A 21,690-nucleotide genomic window follows, 5' to 3' on the forward strand; every position below is an offset into this window, starting at 1 on the left:
TGTGCATCTATCCCTTGTTAAATAACTGAAGCCATACTACTGGTAGGTGGCAGTGCTGCTTCTTTGTGATGTCACTGCTGCCATAGAAACCATGTGTGCACACAAGTGAAAATGACATCTGGCACCAGAAGAGCATGGAAAGTTGAGAGAGGAGGCAACATCTTCAGTCTGGCAGGGCCATCAAAGCAGCTCAGCTGATAAAGAACACCCTATTCAGTCTTAGGTACAATTCCACTTCCAAACTTCAAAAGATGTCTCAGGAAGTTGACTGGTTGCACAGCCAAGCAGGCGTGTGTAAAGTAGATCTCTACAATCCTGAGGGAGGGAAGGATCAGGACCGCAAAGTGATTTGTTTTGTTGATGTCTCCAGCCTGAACATAAAGAACACAGATGATACAGAAAAAGATGCTGCTGACCAGTCTAAAAGCAATGAATCTGCCACTGGACTTGATTTGGGGAAAATGCAGGACAAAGAGGTCATTGTAATAAAGGACAGCGATACACCAGAACAGTCTAAGACTGAAGGAGCAGTTTGCTTGTTCAAGCAAGGTTCAACTGAAGAACTCAACGTTGTGACCTGGCTGTTTGATGATCTGCAAAAATATGCATGTGGATTCCAACATGCACTTACCCCTTCACCTACCCCTCCTAAACAAAAACCATCAGCAGCTGACAAGATGTCTCAGAATAACAATAATACAGCTTTCAAATCTTCTGAAGGTCAGAAAGCAGCTGCAGATGAAGTTGCAAGCACTGTTCAAAAGCTGTGTACTTTGGTTATGCAAATGGCAAGTAAAGAGATCTCTGAAAATCTGGAAGATGCTGCCAGTAAATGTATCCGCCAGGCAATCTATGCTACCAAAGATGGGAAACCTCTTCCCCCTGGTTCTGTAAGTCAGGTTGCTTCCAAAATGGTGAATGAGGCAATGGAAAGTGCCCAGGAACCCAGCTGTAAATCATCTCAAGATAACATGGGCAAGAAAGAAGAGGGAAAAGGAACCCCCAAGAAAACCTCTCTCTTTTATGGTGAAGTATCTTCCAACCAAAGTGAATCTATTCAGGATGATGATGGAAAGCCAATGTCACATGCCCATTTGATACACCCAAAGAGGCAGTCAGGTCGCAATGATGGTAGTTCTTTTAACAAAGGGCTAATGGTTTATGCAAATAAAAATGCTAAGGATATGACATTCTCATTTGTGAATGCCACCAAGATTCACAAGAGGCAACCACTCCCAGCTTGTGTGGTTTTAAAAAGAGTATTTCTGAAACACACCAAGGATGTCATATCAGACTTAATTGACTCTACAATGAAAAATCTACATAATGTCACTGGGGTCCTTATGACGGACTCAGACTTTGTTACCACAGTTAAAAAAAATCTCTTCCATGCAGGAACCCAGAAGTCAACTGAGATTTTAGAAGCAATGGTACTACGAATGTATAATGCTTTGACGACGGAAACTAAGGAGAAAGGGCACAGTCTTGTATATTCTTTACTGAAAACAGGATGTTCATTAGATCCTAACTCTCCGAGTATGCATTTTGCATCTTTGAAAGGTGGATTACATACAAGAGAAAAGGTAAAGCAAGATGCAGGACACTCAGCAGCCCAAAAAGTAGGTGAGACAATAATTAAAGATGGAATTAGCATGCTAAGGTCAAAAACAGGAGGTGGCAAAGGTTCAGACAGATGTCATGACAAGAAGCCAGAAAAGAGTAACTCCACAACGGAGTTTCTTGCCAAAGACCTCATTTTGACAGCTTTAATGTTGATACAGCAACATTTGTTAACTCAATACAAAGAGCCAGTTTCTGAGTCAAATACATCTTCATTTGGCTATTTTGAAAAGGGTGGCAAACATGGCTCTAAATCTCATGGTTCTAAAGGTGATCCACAACAACAAGATTATCAGAGAGGAGAAATACAAAGTGCTCTCCTATCAATCATCCAGAAAGTCCTACAAGAAGCTGGTTTCAATGTGGATGAATGTGAGGTAAGCAGGAATTTCAAACAGAGCTCATATGATGACCGGTCTAGCAGGAAGTCCTCATCCAAACAGTGTTCAGATGTGGATTCTGAAAACATGGAACAAATAAACAAGAAATTCATTGATCAGCTGATGGAATCTGTGATGAAGCTGTGTATGTACATGACAAAAAGCCCTGATTTTGTTGTTGAAGATTACTCTGACGATCAAGCTACATACTTTACTGCAAGAAACAAAGGTGTATCAACGCCGGATTCAATGACATGCCAGAAACCTCCACGATCTTCTAATATTGGAAAGCCACTTGTGCCTGCTGGTTCTGAGGTGATCGTGAACAACCAGACTGCCAATACCAGCTCGCAGAACAAAGAACTCCAGGCTGTCCTCCAATGGATGGCTGCCTCCCACTTCCAAGTGCCCAATCTCACTTTCATGAATGAGAATGATGAGGAGCTGAAGAAGCTTCCTCAGCTGGCTGACAAAGCAGCCAAGAAGGGTGCAAGTGTGGGAGATATTTTGCAGGAGGTAATGAGGTATTTTGAGAAACAACAGGTTGATGCCGCAGTGGGAAATATGCCTCGTTGCGGACTTCTTGACTGGTTGCTTGCTAATCTGTAGACAAGTGCCAAAACCTCCCTCTCATTACTTCCACCCAGCGAAGTGCCATCTTAATTACTGATGGAATAACAATACAGCTCATATTCCATAGACAACAGTTCATCAAATTCCACAAGCTGTTACACACTAGCTGGGCAAAAGCACCAATAAAAAAATACAAATCTCAATTGTTATTGATTGGTTTATTAATTTGTGTGTAAATTTATGGATGAGATGGAAGAATGAAACAAAGGTAGAGGGTTTTTTTTAATTAGATTGTTATCAGTATTGCTTACAGAATATCCTTGTAGTTTGATATTAAACATCTGCCTCTGGCTATGAGAAATCAGACATGACCATTTCTATCTATCTACAAAACTGATGGAAGTTCCCTTTTCCCTTTATTTCTTCCTTCCTTCCCTCCCACCACCACCTGCAGCAAAACATTCATAGTTGAGCAATACAGTCTAAATTACTATCTTTGTAATTTATTTTCTATTCCCTACAAAGAAAATCCTATAAAATCTTCTCCAAAGGCCCTATTCATAATTTCACAATGGTACTGACTAGTAAAGCAAATGAAAGGATAAACAGTTTGATCCATAGGATGGACTACACTGGTTTATGTGTTTTGAGACTACAAAGCTTCCCCTGCATTTGCGCTATCATTATTTTTATAAATACTGGGGTTTTTTTTGAAAAATCAGTCCACAAAGGCCCCTTGAATTTAATAGGGTTGTTTAATTACTGTAACTGATTCTACCAATGTTGTTTTCATGCCTGGAACTACATTTTAGCATAACATAAAGAAAAAAGAACTTTTAATTGGACTGCTTATCTATCCACATTTGTTATTCCTTTGTTGGGCAAGAGATATGTCCAAAATACAATGCAGAAATAATCCAGTTTGAGACCATTTTAACTGCTCTGGCTCAGTACTAGGAATTCCTGGGAATTGTAGTTTATTGTGGCACCAGAGCTCTGACAGAGGCGGCTAAATGTTTCACAACAGTTGCCAGAATTCCCTAGCATTGAGCCAGGGCAGTTAAAGCGGTCTCAAACTGGATTATTTCTGCGGTGTGTTTTGGACCAGAAATGTAATACACAAGAACCATCAGAAGGTGTCAGTGCTACTTGCAAGCCTGTAACTGTAAACTCACATCTGTCTTTATGATGAGGTGGAATTCCTGCACATAACACCTAAATACAGACATCTTAGCTCTCAGTCCCTTCTTGTAAGCCTACCTTCTGAGACTGGCAAGATCAAAAAGTGCCCTGATATATCCATTGTATTACAGTAGAACTGACACTTTCTTCCCCTCCAGCTGCAGTCTTCTGTGTTGTCAGGAGATTGTTCCAGAGGGTTTCCCAGATTTTTAGGGTGCAAGTTTGCAGGAGGAAGGGGTGATCACCAAGAAGCAGTGATAACCAGCAAAAATACAAAGTTGAATCCTCGCCAGTGCTCTGAACATCTGTATTACTCTGTATTAACTCTGTATGCAATCAGATCACACATGTCTATTTCACTGCCTTTCTAATCTTACTCAGATGTGCTCCAAGGAAAATGAAAGAAAGTCGTTTTTTTTTTAAATGCGGTGTTACTGATTGCATTCATTTGTTTCTGCATTACAGTATTTCTTCACAAGGAAAAAGATACCACATGCCATCACTGTAATTCACACCATGGGTACCATAATAAAGAAACGCTACTTCAATAAGAAATAGCAGGGAAGCATATTCATGGAATGCTGAATGTTACACTGTTATTGATTTATTTTTTTTACAGTGAATGTCACATTTCTTTCAAAGTTGAGCTCTTAGGCTTAATATAATCCTCCTTTTACAATTAAAACATGTATGTATCTTTTAACAACAAATAAATATGCAAGAACATGAAACAGAAATTTTCATAAGATGTTTTAAAAAAGATATGCAGAGGCTAACAAGCCAAGAACTGTTTTTCTTAATACAGGTTGAGTAACTCTTATCCAAAATGTTTGGGACCAGAAGTGTTTGGGATTTTTTCAGATTTTTGAATACTTTCATATACAGTACATCTTGGAGATGGTACCCATGTTTAAACACAAAATTCATGTATGTTTCATATACTGTATATACTCGCCTATAAATCGAGAAATTTTTGCCCCCAAATAGCCTCCAGAATCCTGGGGAGACTTATGCATGGGGCAATAGGTCCTTCGACCAAGCCTCTCCCCAGCTGGGCTGCCTCCGCAAGGGGCAGCCCAATTGGGGAGAGCCTGGGAAGGAGGAGCAATTGCCCCGCAGCCTCTTCCTGAGTGGGCTTCCTCCGTAGAGAAAGCCCAGGCAGGGAAAAGCTTCCAAGGGTGCACGTCTTAAGAGCCGCCCCTTTTAGGCTGGATTGGGGCCAGGGAAAAAAGATGCCTGGCTCCAATCCAACCCGAATCTGCCCCTAAAAGGAGTGGATAAGATCCGCTCCTTTTGGGGGCTAGAAAAAGCCGTCCCTTCTCCCATAGAGCCTTTGAAAAAGCCGGCTCTGTGGAAAGTGGTGTGTAATTGCTTTGATCCTGCTTGGGGGGCATGGTACATGGAAACACCATGCCTCCAAGTGGGCTCAAATGGGCTGTCTGTACAGCCCCTAATATACCTCTTTCTAAGGTGCTATCCATGGGAATGCTTCTTGTATTCCAGAAAGAACTAATGGGACCAATTTTATACTACCACAAAGCACTTCAGTAAGATTCTATGGTTACTGGAAAATTCTGAGGTTTTAAAATGAGAACTCTGGCTTTTTGTGAATGATTTTTTTTTTTTTTTTTGGACAGACAAAAGTACAAATGAAAGTACTTAAAATATTCTGATGAAAAACAATGCACTGCAAACACAAAGTGTAGAACTTCATATTGATTCTCCACAATGATTTTGTGAAATGAACACACACAGACAAATACATTCTCTCCAAGTGAGCTCACCTGAGTAGCTGCAGACTGACAGGGAAACGAAGATGATGATGACACAACAGGAATGTCAGACTGGACAGCCGCCACAGTGGTAGCAGGTGTAAAAATCAGCTGTGAAGGCAGGAAAAAGAAATCTGAAAGACAAACTGTACTATGGGTGCATGCACACAGATAACAATTGCTTACATGTTTCTCTTTGGTTCAGCCTCTTCAAAGAGCTGCACATTTCTGCTGTAATCTCAGAGCAACTTCTCAATATTTCTCTACCTAACTCAGCTTTTTTATCTTTTCATACAGATTTTTATCTTTCTGACCTAACTCTTCCACCTGACTCTCTTTACCCCCCCAAAACAATTCCATTACATGTTCTTCTTGTATTTGTATTTGAAAGTAATTAAAAGAAAATGAACTACCTCAGCTAACCTGAAACTTGAGAGACAACTACTTGTTATAGCTTTATTACAGCTTGACAAAATGTTAAACCAGCAATTCCAGTTTTAGCAGTCTGAGAAAATGTGGTTGCTATGAAATAATTCTGATTAACATTTTTACCGACCTAGGGAGGAGCATTGTCTGCAGAGCAGGTTTGCCAACTGTTGACTTAAACTGGGCCTTTATTGGCAGACAATACATGGCAGACAGACATTCAGGAGTGGGCTCTACTAAGCACTTCAGTGATGAAAGTTTTATTTGCTGTACTTCTACCTGACCCAAAGCAATGATGGCAACTAAGCACTTTTCAAAACTGTGGACTATGAAAGCAAGACTGGCTTGTACCAGGGACTGGAGTGACTTCTGAAAATGACTAACTTGTCCCAGTCTGTTTTCTATAGTGGAATCAGACACTATGCTGCATGATCACCACTTTAAAATTTCTACTTTGTGTTGCATGCAGATAAGTTGGTCTCCTTTAAAAAGTCCCTCAGAAGTCTAAGGTCTTCAAGAGAGGCCCTTCTCTCTGTCCCACTACATTCTCGGGGTCTTTTGGGGGGAACAAAGAAGAGCGCGTTCTCGGCTGCTCTCAGACTTTGTAACAATCTACATAGAAAGACTAAGATGGCTCTCTCCTTGTTCTCTTTCTGCTGGCAAATAAAAACATTTTTATTCCACAAGGCTTTTAGAAATTGACTGTAATGGGCTTTTAATCATGTGCTGTGCGGTTTAGTTGATTTTTAAATTAATTTTAATGGTTTTAACTTTAGAAATTGTTTAATTGCTTTTAAAATAACTTATATTTTATTGATTTGATATAGTTTTTAATCTCCTCTCCACTGACGCTCCCTTTTAATCTCAGGTCCAATTTCCTTCTCTATTTCAACCGAGATTAAACATAGCATTACCAGTATTGTTGTCTTGCTTAAAGGTAACCAGTATTACCTTTAAACCTTGAGTTCAAAGTTTGGTTAAGGGAAGTATGTGTGCCTTCAAGTCCTTTCCAGCTTATGGTGATCCCATGGTGAACCTAATATTGGTTTTTCTTGGCAAGACTTATTTAGAGGGGGTATGCCTTTGCCTTCCTCTGAGGCTGAGAGACTGTGACTTGCTAAGTGGGACATCACTCAGTGGGATTTGAACCCTAGGCCCAAAACATACTGCAAAACTAATCCAGTTTGAGACTGCTTTAACTGCCCTGGCTCAGTGCTAGAGAATCCTGGGAATTGTAGTTTATTGTGACACCAGAGCCCTCTAAACTAAATGTCTCACAAGACTACAGTCCCAGAATTCCTGGCAGGTAAAGCAGTCTCAAACTGGATTACTTTTGCAGTGTGTTTTGGACTCTTGTCTCCAGAGTCATAGTCCAACACTTAAACCACTACACCAGGCTGACTTCAAGAAGACACTACTAACATTATGTGGATATAATTCATGAGCACTTGTTAGAAAATGTAAACAGCAGCTGGATAGGGGCAAGCAGCACTGTGACTATAGGAAGGGAGGATGTGCTGTACTAACAATGAAATGACCTCCTCTGCCATTGAAACACTATTTGCATTGGAAGACTGAGAAAATCAGGTAGCAAGCAATCTGTTAATACTCCTAAAATGAGATGAAAATACCAAATTATCAGGAACTAGCATGTTTTACCACTATTTTTCATTATTATATATAATCAGCAGCAAGGGTGTTGCTAGGTAATGACTACCTCCCACAAGACCCAAGAAGTATCATGGAAAAAATGAGTGGGTTAGGCCAGAACAGAGAAAGAACAGGTAGACTGTTCATGTTTTCCACAAAGACAAAATTATAAAAGGCATGATTAGGAGTAGAAGTGCATTCTAGAAAGCTTCTGACAAGCATAATCTGTCACAGAGAGGTCAATCAAATGTATGCAGGCTACTGGTGCTGCCTTTCCACTGCTATCTGAGACAGATCTGGTAAGGAGGATGGATCTACTCAACATGTCATAGAATCATAGAGTTGGAAGAGATCACAAAGGCCATCCAGTCCAACCCCCTGCCATGCAGGAACTCACAATCAAAGTATCCCCAACATATGGCCATCCAGCCTCTGCTTAAAGACCTCCAAGAAAGGAGACTCCACTACAGTGTGTTTCACTGTTGAACAGCCCTTACAGCCAAAAAGTTCCTCCTAATGTTGAGGTGGAATCTCTTTTCCTGTAGTTTGCATCCATTGTTCCAGGTCCTGTTCTCTGAAGCAGCAGAAAACAAGCTTGCTCCCTCTTCAATATGACATCCCTTCAAATATTTAAACAGGGCTATCATATCACCTCTTAACCTTCTCTTCTCCAGGCCAAACATTCCCAGCTCCCAAAGTCGTTCCTCGTAGGGCATGGTTTCCAGACCCTTCACCATTTTAGTCGCCCTCCTTTGGACACACTTCAGTTTCTCAATGTCCTTTTTGAATTGTGTTGGCCAGAACTGGACACAATATTCCAGGTTGGGCCTGACCAAACAGAATAGTGTGGCACTATTACTTCCCTTGATCTAGACACTATACTTCTATTGATGCAGCCTAAAATTGCATTGGCCTTTTTAGCTGCCGCATCGCACTGTTGACTTATGTTCAACTTGTGGTCTACTTGGACTCCTAGATCCCTTTCACATGTAGTCTCATTCAGCCAGGTGACCCCCTTCCTATATCTATGTGTTTCATTTTTCCGCCCAGTGCAGTACCTTACATTTCTCCACGTTGCCAGTCTGTTAGACCCCTATCATTGTTTGTAAACATGCACAGCATGTATATATTTATCTACTGGATTAATTCAAAAAATTTGTTACAGCCTTGTAAAATAAGGCTGTCCATGACCTCCCAGAGGACCTTTTTATCTCTTGCGCCCAGATTGTGGAATGGCCTGCTGAACGAATTCCGTCATATTACCACCCTAAACAGTTTTTAAAAAGCTATAAAGATGGATCTCTTCCGGCAGACCTTTCCTGAATAGTTCCTCGGCCATCAGAAGGAAAATCTAATTGCTGAACTCTGACCTCACCACAGTTTATTGCACTGTTTTAAAGTATGTTTTATGTTTTAATTTTACATTGTTTAATTGTATTTTAAGGGGGGGGAATGAGGGTTCGGACTGTATATTTTTAATCTTTATAAGCCGCCCTGATTGCATTTTGTAGAGAGGCGGAATATAAATACATTTTATTATTACTGTATTATTATTATTCATTTTGTTAGCTTTGGCCTAGCTTTCTATCTATTCAGGTGATTTTGAATTTTGATCCTGTCCTCTGGGGTATTAGCTACTCCTCCTAGTTTGATGTCATCTGCAAATTTGATAAGTATACTCCCAATTCTGTCATCCAAATCACTAATACAGATATTGAATAGCAATGGACCCAGGACAGAGCCCTGTGGGACCCCACTGGTCACTTTTTTCCAGAATGAAAAGGAGTCATTGTTGAGCACCCTCTGGGTTCGGACGGTCAACCAATTACAAATCCATGTAACAGTTTCCTTGGCTAGCCCACATTTTACAAGCTTGCTTGCAAGAATTTCATGGGGAATCTTGTCAAAGGCCTTACCAAAATCAAGATATGCTATATCCACAGCATTTCCTTCATCTACCAAGCTGGTGATTTTATTTAAAAAGAGAGATTAGATTTGTCTGGCATGACTTGTTTCTCTGAAACCCATGTTGACTTTTTGTGATTCTAGATGTTCACACAATCTCTGTTTAATTATCTGCTCTAGAATCTCTCCTGGTATTGACGTTAGACCAGTGGTTCCCAACCTGGGGGTCGAATAACCCTTTCATGGGGGTTGCCTAAAACCATTGGAAAACACCTATTTAATTACAGTTAATAAGTAGCAATGAAAATAATTTCATGGGTTTGGGTCACCACAACATGAGGAACTGTATTAAAGGGTCATGGCATTAGGAAGGTTGGGAACCACTGCATTAGACTAACTGGACAATAATTGTTGGGATCCTCTTTTTTCCCCTTTTTGAAGATGGGGACGTTTGCCCTCCTCCAGTCTGCTGGGACTTCTCCTGTTCTCAAGGAGTTCTGAAAGATTATTGCCAAATGGCTCCGATATTACATTTGTCAGTTCTTTTAATACTCTTGAATGTAGTTCATCAAGTCCTGGAGACTTATATTCATTTAGATTAACCAGGTATTCCTGTACTATCTATTTATTCTATGTTGAATTTCCCCTATTCATGTCATACATGAAATCAAAAATTCAGGGCTTTGTCCCCCAAAATCAAGAAAAAGTACTGAAAATATTTCTCATTATCATATCCATTTGATCAGAAAAGCTGCATATCCTTATAAATAACATTAAATTATCTGTAAACCATTCAAGGAGCTTAATAACAGAGTTTAAATATACTGTATATTTAATGTTAATTTTTGTATTTTTAAATAAAAATAGTTCTTCTTTCCTTCCTAACTTTAACCCGACTCATCCCAAGAAATTAGCTGGAAGGAATGCAGAATTCTATTCAGGAGGATTGAAAACAGATTCCTCCATTCTCACAAAATTCTGTTGCCTTAATGATGATCTTTGCTACTTTTTGCCCTGCAAACAAATGACTCTAGAATTGTGCCCACATGAGTAATGGGGAAGCTCCAGCCAGCAGGCCAAATCTAAGTAGCTAGATCTTCTCATCAAGCCTACTGAAACCCTACAATAGCCCCTGTTCACCTCATATTTTGGAAATGGAAGGAGGGGAGCAAAGTTCATTCCTTTAGTAGCCTCTCCCTCAAGACAACTAGAGAAATGTGAAGTGGCATTTTAAAAATTTTTTCCCTTTCTTTCTCAATAGGAAACATGAGAGAACCTTGTGTCATCAAGAGACAGAGCACCATAAGGCAGCTGCTCCCAATGGGGTATGGCCCTCTGATACTGCTGTTTCCCAAGCAGTTTAATATTTTGTGAAGTCGAAGGCTTTCACAGCTGGCATCCATAGTTTTTTGTGAGTTTTTTGGGCTATATGGCCATATTCTGGAAGTTTGTTCCTGATGTTTCACCAGAATCTGTGGCTGGCATCTTCAGAGAATGCTGGCATGGAAGTGAGTGAGGTATATTATATAATAATAATAATAATAATAATAATAATGTTTTTATTTTTATCCCGCTCCTTCCTACGATCAGGGCGGCTTACAGCATGAGTTAAAAACAACAGTATCGTAAAACAATATAAACTACAGACACATAAAGCAAACTATACAATCAATAAAAAATAACTGGCTAAAAGCCCCGTAGCCCAACCTCTTGGCCATGGAAGAGGAGGGAGGCCCACAGGATTTTAGTCGGGGAATGCTGTCTGACCCTTGGCTGAATATTTTGTGTGAGTTTGTGTGTCTGTAGTGGGGGATCACATGGAAGCAGAAGCAAAGAGAGAACTGATCCATGTGGAACTGCTTTCTCAAAGTATTCTAAGCGCTCTCAGGGAGTGGCTCTATATGCAACAGCTCTATGTCAGTATTTAGGTTTCCTGTTGGGAATGCAAGAATGACATAGTGAGCTGCTGATACAGGATAAGAGCCCTTTCTTCCCACAATGCCAACTCATGTGATCTTCTCACCATTTTGAACAGGACTCCCCTTGCCAGTGCACAGTACAACAAAGACAGAATACTGAGTTGGCTCTGCACAACACTGGAATCTGCTTCTTCAAAGGATAAAGCAGAAATGTGTTGTTGCCTTTGGGTTGAAAAACAGTTCAACAAATCCCTCCTACATAAATTGGATCAGAAGGATTTTCTTCTTGAACACTTTAAGTTAGTACATATGAGTATCAACAGATCTTCAAGAACAGGGAAAAAAATCAAACACTTTCAAAAGTTAAAGCCTTTTTACAGTAAGCTATTTGAACTATACACATCACCTTCTATTATTTCCATGGAATACAAGTCAAACCTCAGATCTATTTTAAGTCTCTTACCCATGGCCAACTAGATTTGAAGAAATAATATCATAGAAAGGGCTTTGGTGTTTTAGTATGCTATGTAAAAAGGAGTTTATTCCATTTAGTGTGTTTAAAAAATTCTATAGAGTAAAGGCTCCAACAATAACAATACCACAATATTATATAACATGTAGGATGACAAGACTCAAGAGCATGCATATATTGTGTAGTTTCCTTAACTGGAAATGGACTATTTTTGAAATTTACATATGGTTTCTCTCCTTGTTAGTGAGAACTTTCAAAACTCTAGTTGCAGGGTTGCATTCAATTATAACTTTGACAGAGCAGAAAGAATTCCTCCTTATGCAAGCCAAGACATTCAATTCCACTAAGCATTCTCAACCCACTTCAGTCCCCTGCCCACAAGCTGCCCCTGAATGTTTTGGGAGGAACCATCCAGAACAGAATGTGAATACTGTACTGCAAAAGCCTGCAGAAAGGCACATGGGAAGACTTTCCATGAAGGTCCATTCTAGCCTAGAAGAAGTTGCCATCCTGGACAGGGTTAATTCCATTTGCCACCCAGGTGAGGAAAGGGATATGTTAATTTGAGCGACTCTATATCCTGATCCCTAGCTCCTCATCTTCAGTTCTTTGCAAAACCAAGAAAAAATGGGAAAGAGAAGAAGTTCCTCAAAAGAAAAGGAAGTACAATTTTGCCACTGTAGGGTGGAGCTGTATGGTTCCTTCTCCTTGTCTAGAATGGACCTTCACAGTAAATCCTCCAATGTGACATTCATAGCTGGAAGAGAAAGAGCCACCCAGAAAAGGAAACTACACTAATCTAACCAATCCCTGGGAGGGACAGTGGCAAGAGAAGATAAGAGCACCCTGCAGCTGAAGATTGCACAAGCTGAGGCAAATTTATCCAATCTGTAATGTCACGTAAAGGTGGAAGGAGTGACTCTGATGGCAGCACTACAAATTTCCTCTATAGGGGCATTTGTTGAGAAGGCTACAGAAGTAGCTATTGACCTGTGAGCAGTGATTTCATTGTTTTGTTGTCTGTCTGGTGTTAGCAAAATTGGAGATTCTGGAGGGTGTGTGGAGTGAGCTCAAACGGAACTCTCAGGTGGGTCTGCCATTATTGGTAAGTGAGGAGACCAGATAGGCAGCCTGGGCCCCATGACATCATCCTCACAGGAGCCTGGAAAACAACACTTTGGAAATTCCCCACAGGAATGATTGAGAGTTGCCATTAGCTCCAAGCTTGAGACAGTACCTATGGTCTCACCTTTGATGGGCCAGTGATCAAAGCAACGACCCACCCATCCTCCTGGTTATCTTCCCCCGATTGTGTCAGACCTCAACTGAAATGGTAATGCCATCTCACATCTTGGTGTAACAAAGTCAAGGCCATCAAACACCTATGTCTAGGCTCCGGACAAGCCATTAAGCATATCGCCAGAGGCAAGATTTTGCCTATAACAACCGCTGGATTTGCCCCATCAGTGTGCTACTTTCAGATTGCAGCTTGGCTTCATGCCACACTGAACTCTGATTTTAGCTCTGGCTCGGCCTGCCCCTCCCTCCCCCCCATTTCTTTGGCTGTGCCTCAGTTCCCCCACTCTACCCTCTTCCTCTGCATTGGATTTTCAAGGAAGACTACTGGAGTAAGCATCACCCTAGTGATACCTCGAATCTTTTCCCATCTTTCCCTTCTTTATTTCCATTGCGTCTTGAGCGTGTGTGTTTGTGTGTCTATTGCTGTATGTGCGTGTTTTTTCCTTTTAAAAAAAATCAGACCTTAATTGAAGAAGCCTGTCTCTGCGCTACTTCTTAAGGGATTAATTGATCCTTCCGTAGTCAAATTTGGGAATAGGTCTCGAGAAGTTCATAGGATGTACCTCTCAGCAATTTCAGCTAATTAAAAATTCCCCTAAGTAAAAACGTCCTAACACTGGATAAGGACATGAATTTGCTTGAGAAATTTTTGAAAGTGGAAGAGTACTAGTTTGATGGCCTTTGGTTCTAGCCAACTGATGCTGTGGAGGAGTTTTGATCTGTTCCTGATCCCCTGAGCAGAGCAGTCCTTGAAATGGGCCCCTCAATTCAGGACGGTGGTGTTTGCGGGGAGCACTTTCTGGGAGGGTCCTGAAATGGAACTCCCTTTGAGAGGTTTCTTTGTTATGTGAAACTGAAAGTGGCATAGGAGCCACTGAAGGGGTGCAGGTGGAATCTTATCCACGTGGAGAGATGGATGCTGGAGACCATGAGGACTAAAAGTTGGGAAGAAGACATCAGGTCTGCTACTTCTGTCTTCACAAAAAGGAAGGCTGCCTCCCTGATCTTTTCTATCTGACCTGGGACTGAGTGATGCAACCTTTCTTGATGTCCACGAGTGCCCCTAAATGTATTAGCTTCTGAGTTGGAACAAAGTGGCTTTTTTGGATGTTGAACACAAACCCGTGAGTGTAGAGGAAAGATAGGGTGGTATTGAAAGTCTGACAAACACCTATCAGAGTGTGGCATTTCAAAATGATATCATCCAAATATAGGAATATATGGATGTTCTGTAGCCCTAGGTGGGCCACAGAGGTGATCATCACCTCAATAAAAGCCTGAGGAGTTGAGGCTAACCAAAGGAGGGCTCTGAACTGATAATGGGAACTGAGATAAGAGAAACAAGGGTACCTGCTCTTCCAAAATATCTACTAATAGAAGGCAATCCCTAGCAAGATATGCTCTTGAATTGTCTGAAGGCTTTCCATCTGCAAACACCTGTATCTGATAAACAAGAAATATGAGGTCCAGAATTGGGTGTACTGCATCTCCTTTTTTGGACAATGTGAAGAAGATCAAATAGATCAAGCAGGTTCTACTTCTTGCTTGGTGGAACCTACTTGATGGCTCCTACTTTTAGAAGGTGGAGCAATGGCCTAGCGTGTTAGGAGGTTCTTTAAGCTGTTTCTGGACACTGGAGACCTGAGGAACCGGTGTCTGGATAGCTGTATGAATTCTATTTTGATCTGTTCATTAACTGTCTAAATCTGATGTTGAGGTGGCCTATGTCTCTGAAAAAATGGGAATATCTAATGGAGAGGATAGTCTCATGGTTTGCTTGCTTTCTTGTTGGGGCAATTCTGCCTGAGATTCCTTGGGGACAAAGGTAAAACAGATATAAACCAGGTGGGTTTGAATTACCTAAAATCCTGATAATGAGAACAGGACCAGGTGGAACATAAAGGCTGGGACTGTTTACCCTGGAATTTACATTCCTTCTTGGGTACAGAAGGCAGGGCCTTCTTCTTGTCCTTAGTTTCAGTGGGGATGTGGTTGAGTGCCTCCTCACTGAACAGGAGGGAGCCAGTGAAAGAGACCATGGCTAAGTTGGATTCGGAGTACGCATTCCAGATCCTTAGTCAGAGTATCTAGCTATAATAATAACTGTGGAAAAGGTAAGAGTATCTCTGGTGGTATCAGCCACAAAGGCTAAGGATTTATAAATCCTAAGCAATATCTTGTGAAGGGATTTCACATTCAGTTCCTGAGATTCAAAATATCTTGTACCAAGAGCATAGTTGCTTTGGCTATAAGAGATACAGTAGAAGAGGCACAAATTAATCAGATGGAAGCTTAGTTGGAATGTTTAAGGGAGGTGTCAGCAGTTTTTTCATTGGGGTCTGTAAGAGTTGAGTTCTCTTCCCTAGTGGTGAGACCCTGGATTAAAAGAGCAGAAATGGGGCCATCAATAAGAGCGGGCTTTAGTAAGTTCATAGTCTCTGGTGGAAGTTTTTTAAGCTACGCTGGTCCCTTTTTTGCCCTGTATAGAAAAGAGCCATTCTAATTTTAGTAAGTCATTGAAATCAGAGGGAAAGGGAGCAACATGTAAGGAGGCTGTTGCCTTTGGGAACATAGCTTTCCTACAGCTGGACGCTCAGTGGCTACAGCAGCTGGACAGTCAGATTAAGACTCTTGGATGCCAAATGTTACTACAGCCTTACACAAGAGAGAGATAGTCATTTTGGTTAAAATGTCTATTTGTGAAAATAGCCTCCTTCTCTCCAGAATCTGACTAGCCACCTAGGTCTGAGTCAGATAAATATTTGAGAGAGGTGAAATGGAGAGAAGCCATCTTAATATATTTTAGAGGAGGCCTCTTCCTTGAGTGGGAAGCAGAATCCTCAGCAGAGGAATGGCCTGGCAGGTCTAGCATTTAATGGCTTTTGTTCTTCCCCTGTTTCCTGGGGAGAAGAGTGGGCACTATGGTGGTGGAGGTAGAAGGGCCCAGTGAAGGAAACCTAGTCCTTTTAGATGAGGAACTGAATTGGGGGACATCTGCTTCAGACTCTTCAGTTCTTCACCAACCATGGAGGAAAGTTGTTTGAGCCATGCACTCTGATTTATAAAAGGCAGAGCAATTGAAAAGGACATAGGTAATGTCTGTTCTGTTAATTTCAAATGGCTACCCTGTAGACCTGATTCAAAATGGCTGCCATCAAGTGGGTGAGCACATGGTTTCTTTTTGGAAAACTGTCACTTGGGAATAACCCCCATTTGTAAAGGCTGCTTAGGTCTCATTGCCCCTTGGGAAGTTCTGGAGGAGAGTTCTGTAGCAGAACTTCCTTCTGTAAATGACGAGGGATTGTATCTTGAGAAATTATAGTTATGCCCTCTTCTAAAACAACAGCCTCTGTCATTTGCTCATCAGCACTGGAGAGGTCTTTGGGACCTGACCCTTGTGTTAAGGAGAGATCAGACGCCTCAATCCTGTCTAGGTCAGAAGCAGAGCTGTCTTCCTCATGAGGGGAATTTTCTTCCATATTAGCCTCCCTTGCTGCAGGAAAGGCTATGGCAGAGGTAGTCACTTGAGGGGGAGTTGGCATCAACCATATGTCCTTGTAGCTTCCACAGGAGTTGGCTAGAAGTGCTTATCTAACCTCTCTTTCTAAACCACATTGTCTAGCATGGAAGGGTTTGGTGGCTGAAGGACCATTTGATTTCACTTTAGCCTTCCCCATTACACCTACCCAGGGGGAAAAAAGCCACAATAAACAAACTGAGAAGAAATGAGAGAAAAAAAGCAGGGAGGAAGCACCTAGAGACACAAAGAAACAGAAGTGGGGGAAGGAGGGAAGAATGCAGAACCCAGAAAAAAAATAGTTAGAGAAAGATGGAGAGGTTTGCTTACAACCTTCCTTGATCAAGGCAAGGAAAAGAAGTGAAGAGTAAGAGATAAGAATAAGGATACTGAATCACTCAAATTAACATATGATCCCTTGCCTTGCCTGGGCGGTGTCCGGAATTAACACTTTCCTGGATGGCTCCTTCTCCACTGATTGAGAACTAAGGGATCAGCAAAAATAGGGTGTCTCAATTTGTGCAAGCAATTTCCACTATGCCAAATTCACAACTGGACATAACACGTGTATTTTATTCCCAACTTCTCATGCACCTATTTCTCTGTCTCTAAACCCCAATATAATCTTTTGTCCTATGCTGTGGAAGTGTAAATGTAGTAAGGAAATATCCAATATTTCTGCTCTTTTATAACAGTGGATATAGATTTTTCAAATTAAAGCAAGGAGCTACTGTATATATTAATGTATAAGTCTAGAAATTTAGGTTAAAAAATTGACTTATCAATGGGTCAATATAAGTATTGCTACTTTAAATCACACACACACACCATCCCCGGGGGGAAATCAAGACCCCCTTCTACTCTCTCATCCATCCAGCCTTTAATATGAGCACAAATAGTTATAACTGCTGGATTTTTGTAAGTTCATTGGCATTGTTTGTTTTGTCCTTTACATCCTTCATTACATGCCCCTAAGTTTTACCCCCAACTTACCCAAGGGGCATGTCAAAATCCATAATTTTGGACCCAAAACCTGCCCTTGACTTATACATGAGGTCGACTTATAATTGAATATATATGGTAATTAAACCTATGCAATGCCTTACAGAATTCAAAACAGCAAAAAAGCCCCTAGAACTCTTCTTTTAAAACAAATTTGTTGTCATTTTTATGTGCTTTCAAGTTCCAACTTATGACAACCTCTTCAAATGGGTTTCTTGGTAAAATTTATTCAGAGAAAGTTTGCCACTGCCTTCCCCTTAAGCTGAGTGAGTGTGACTTGTCCAAGGACACTCAATGGGTTTCTATGGCTGGGTGGAAATTCAAACCCTGTTCTCCCAGAGTCCTATTCCAATATTCTGACCACTACACCACTCAGGACACTTGGGGGGGGGGGGGAATGGTCTTAGGCACATTACAGTATTTTAAAAATAACTGGGAAAAAACACTGTTACAAAAGACATCACAAATGTCAATCTTTCATGTACAAAAAACATCATGAAGTATAATGACTGACTGCTATGGGTTCGTGTGTGTAAACATGCCCCACAAAACATTCTTTCTTAAAAACTCAGAAGAACCAAGGAAGGGAATCATTAATCAAAGGGAGGAAAAGAGAAAAGCAAAGAATAAATTTCACCAAAGTTTTTGAAAAATCTAACATGTCTAGTAAGGCTTACCATTTGAGCTCGAAGATACATTTGAGCCTGGCTGGCAGTCAGAGTAGGGGACGTACTCCCTAGTAGCATGGTCTGTTGGGTAAGGCTACTGCTACTGGTGTTGGATGCCTGTGAACGGCTTATTAGCTGAGCAGGTGTAGGAGAAGCAGAGAGATTTATCTAAGGAAGCAAAATAATTGTCTGCATTATGCACTTTCATTGACCACAATATTGAAAAGACAAGTTACAATCTTATATAGTTTCAAATTCCACTGAAAACTTGTATATGATTGCCTCATAATCTCAGCTTTAAAAGTTAGACTTCTGCCAGTATCTTTGGTCACTTACTTGTTCACTGGAAAGATCACTGTCTACCATCTTACATTTTCTTTAACCGTGGCTAATGTATGTTAAGATATATTTTCAAATCTAAACATATATATAAATAGCTATTAATTTTAATATATGATACCCATTGATAATATTTTAATTCTAGAGTTTAAAGAATTTGATTGTAATAAAATGTTAAAAATTAAAATTTCTGCTCCTGCAACTCTTTGTACAAGAATATGATAAAACATAAATATTTGGGTATTTAATTTCAAAGAACAAATGCAAGTAAATTATAAAGGGAGGATCAAGAGAAAGCATTTTTAAAAGACACTTACAGAAGTTTCTGACACGCTTGACTGCTGAGTGACACTGCCATTGGGGGATGCACATTGCCTTCCTCCTGATAAGTTTGTCTAAATAGCAAGCACATCTGTCACATGTGTCATTTACACTGCAATAAACAGAGTCTTAATAATGCTGAACATGATAAACTGAACATCAGCCTCAGTGACATTCACTAGACAACCCAATGGCCACAGGAGATCCAGGATGGTTTGACCATGGCCTTGGGACCTTGCAAACCTGTGGCCAGTCCCCCTATTCCTATTTATGACATGTTTGAACAGTTAACCTGAGCAACAGGTTATCCTGAGATAACAGATTTCGGAACAGATTTTGCGTCAAACATAGACCATAGCATTTCCTCTATAAAAGCTGTATAGTCCTACCATCTGTTTCACAGTCTTGGCCTAGATATGCAAGACAGACCAATTAGAAGCCACTGATCAAGTTGCTGACTTTCCATTCTCTTCCAGCTTCTGACTGTTCCCTTGGATGTAAAAAACAATACAGATACTTTTCTCCATTACTCACAAGTATTCTGATATTTTCCCCTCCCATCTATCCCCAGCCCTTTTTTAGAGAAAGAATCCCACTCTGTCATTTTAGAATTATAAAAGTTAACCAACTGCATTATCCATATACTAATGCAAAGCTACGGTTAGAGTCAGTTACTTACTCCTGAATAGTGAAGCTTCCATATAATGTTTCATCTGAAGATTGTGTTTTATCCGTCATCTTTGTTATGTTTTGTTTGATATTACTGTTTTATTTATGTTATTTGAATAACATAAGGCAAGTTGCCTTGGGTAATATATATGAATAAAATAAACTGGCCTTTAGTTGTGTTTTTATATGCCACTTTCATTGTTTTGTTACTTTTTAAACTTTGTAACTCTTTACCATATACATTGGTACAGAAAAGCATTAAACAAATAAGCAAATACTGATGTTAGAGAATGCCCACAGTTAAGAATATGACATAAGACTGAAACTGATGATATGAATTATAAAACTGATTAGAAGCTGATCAGGGTGTCATAGTTCATGATTCTGAGATATCTATTTGATTAGAGTGAAAGCTAAATTGCCTCGGGTTCCTGTTCCCTAATGAGAAACTATTTAGCTTTATAGCAACAAAAATAAATTGTTGGCCTGACAGGTCTTTAAATATATATATAATTCCTTCAACACTACAGCGAAATACAATCTGACAATTTGATTATCTATAAGAGAGCAGTGTCCCTTTGCTTAGTTGAGTTTATCTTCACGCTGCTAAGTAGACATCCCTTATGAAACTAATGTTCAGTCTTTGGGGTTATGAAAAGAGAACTGGAATCCACTATATTAAGGCAAAAGCCCTACTATTATTATCATTGTTGTTGTTGTGTTCTATGGCATTTAAGATTAATTTCAATATTTCCTAATCTATCCCAGTCTCACCTGTGGTACGCTGGCCAAACTCTGGAACTGAGCGCTGCTCAAATGCTGCTGTTGCAAAGCCGCTGTTTGTAACATTAAATGCTGCTGTTGAGCTGCATACATCTGCTGAAGATACTGAGCTGCAGAGCTAGGGGGACGATGCAAAGCCTGCTGAATAACCTGTGGGTTTTTAAGTACATTGTTACACGGGCAAAAAAAGGTTATTTTAATGTTACTGCATTAACCAGACAATTATTCATGTACCACTATAGCCTGCATTCTCAAAGAACCACATCATAGCCCCACTGTCTTTATGTCTACTTCCATGACTTTTGAATACAAGCCTTCATGTTCAAGATAACAGTTTACAAGGAAGGTGCAGATGGGGATATGAATAAATGGCCCAAGTATGTAGTCACCATATATAGTCTCAAGTATAGACAATGCTATCAGATGGTGTGCACACTGTTTCAGGCCCACAAAATTAATCTAGTCCTTAGGATTCAATACACATAGCACCTTCATCAAAGTGATATCACATTCTTTTACAACATGCAGTTAATAATGTACAACCCTACTCTCTACCAAGGAAATGCTATAATCATTAGATACATTGGTGTTAAACAGAAGTTACCAATTTTTACTAAGTTATTCTTCAAATAATTAGTTTCTATGAGGTCCTAAATGTCTGGAAATGGACAAGGAAAAAAGAAATGGAAGAAGGATCAGAAAAGAGTAATTGGTTACATCCTATTGGTATACACGCATCCCTCCATGTTTGCGGCTTTGACTTTTGCAGATTTGATTATTCATGGATTTTATTAATATGTTCTCTCTGGGAATACCTAGGTCCTCCAGCGCAACTCCATGATCAACTTTAACCAAAAGTCATACTGAAGGACCTAGAAATTCCACTAGACATTTGTAGCTCCTCCAGTGCAATTCTATGATTAATGTCTGACAGATGTTGGCCACAGGGTTGCACTGGAGCACCTAGAGCAGTGATGGCAAACATTTTAGAGACTGAGTCCCCAAACTGAAACCCAAAACCCACTTATTTATTGCAAAGTGCCATGTCCATCTGACTTTCCAGTAACAAACTCTGGCGAACTCTATGCTGAGGTGATGTCGTGTGTGCCCACAGAGAGGGCTCCGAGTGTCACTTCTGGCACTCGTGCCATAGGTTCGTCACCACTGACCTAGAGATTCCTAGAGAGGTGTTC

The 21,690-nt window shown here is 40.4% G+C and overlaps 2 protein-coding genes across 2 annotated transcripts in view; one reads left to right on the plus strand and one right to left on the minus strand.

Annotated features, from left to right (window-relative positions):
* The window catches only part of PHC3 (polyhomeotic homolog 3), an 82,881-nt gene that overhangs the window by 53,068 nt on the left and 8,123 nt on the right, over positions 1-21,690 (minus strand). The window contains 4 exon segments of the mRNA XM_042457492.1: positions 5,540-5,638; positions 18,395-18,553; positions 19,042-19,119; positions 20,489-20,647. Coding sequence (XP_042313426.1) covers positions 5,540-5,638; positions 18,395-18,553; positions 19,042-19,119; positions 20,489-20,647 — 495 coding nt within the window.
* Positions 92-2,776, plus strand: LOC121925393 (A-kinase anchor protein 4-like). Its single transcript, XM_042457493.1, has one exon. It carries the CDS (start codon positions 252-254, stop codon positions 2,607-2,609), a length of 2,358 nt encoding a protein of 785 aa, XP_042313427.1. The 5' UTR covers positions 92-251; the 3' UTR covers positions 2,610-2,776.

This window comes from Sceloporus undulatus, chromosome 3 (genome assembly GCF_019175285.1).
Source record: "Sceloporus undulatus isolate JIND9_A2432 ecotype Alabama chromosome 3, SceUnd_v1.1, whole genome shotgun sequence".
NCBI lineage: Eukaryota > Metazoa > Chordata > Lepidosauria > Squamata > Phrynosomatidae > Sceloporus > Sceloporus undulatus.

Excerpts from the sequence above, each read along its gene's own strand:
- LOC121925393 (XM_042457493.1), top strand. The coding sequence starts at position 252 with ATGTCTCAGGAAGTTGACTGGTTGCACAGCCAAGCAGGCGTGTGTAAA.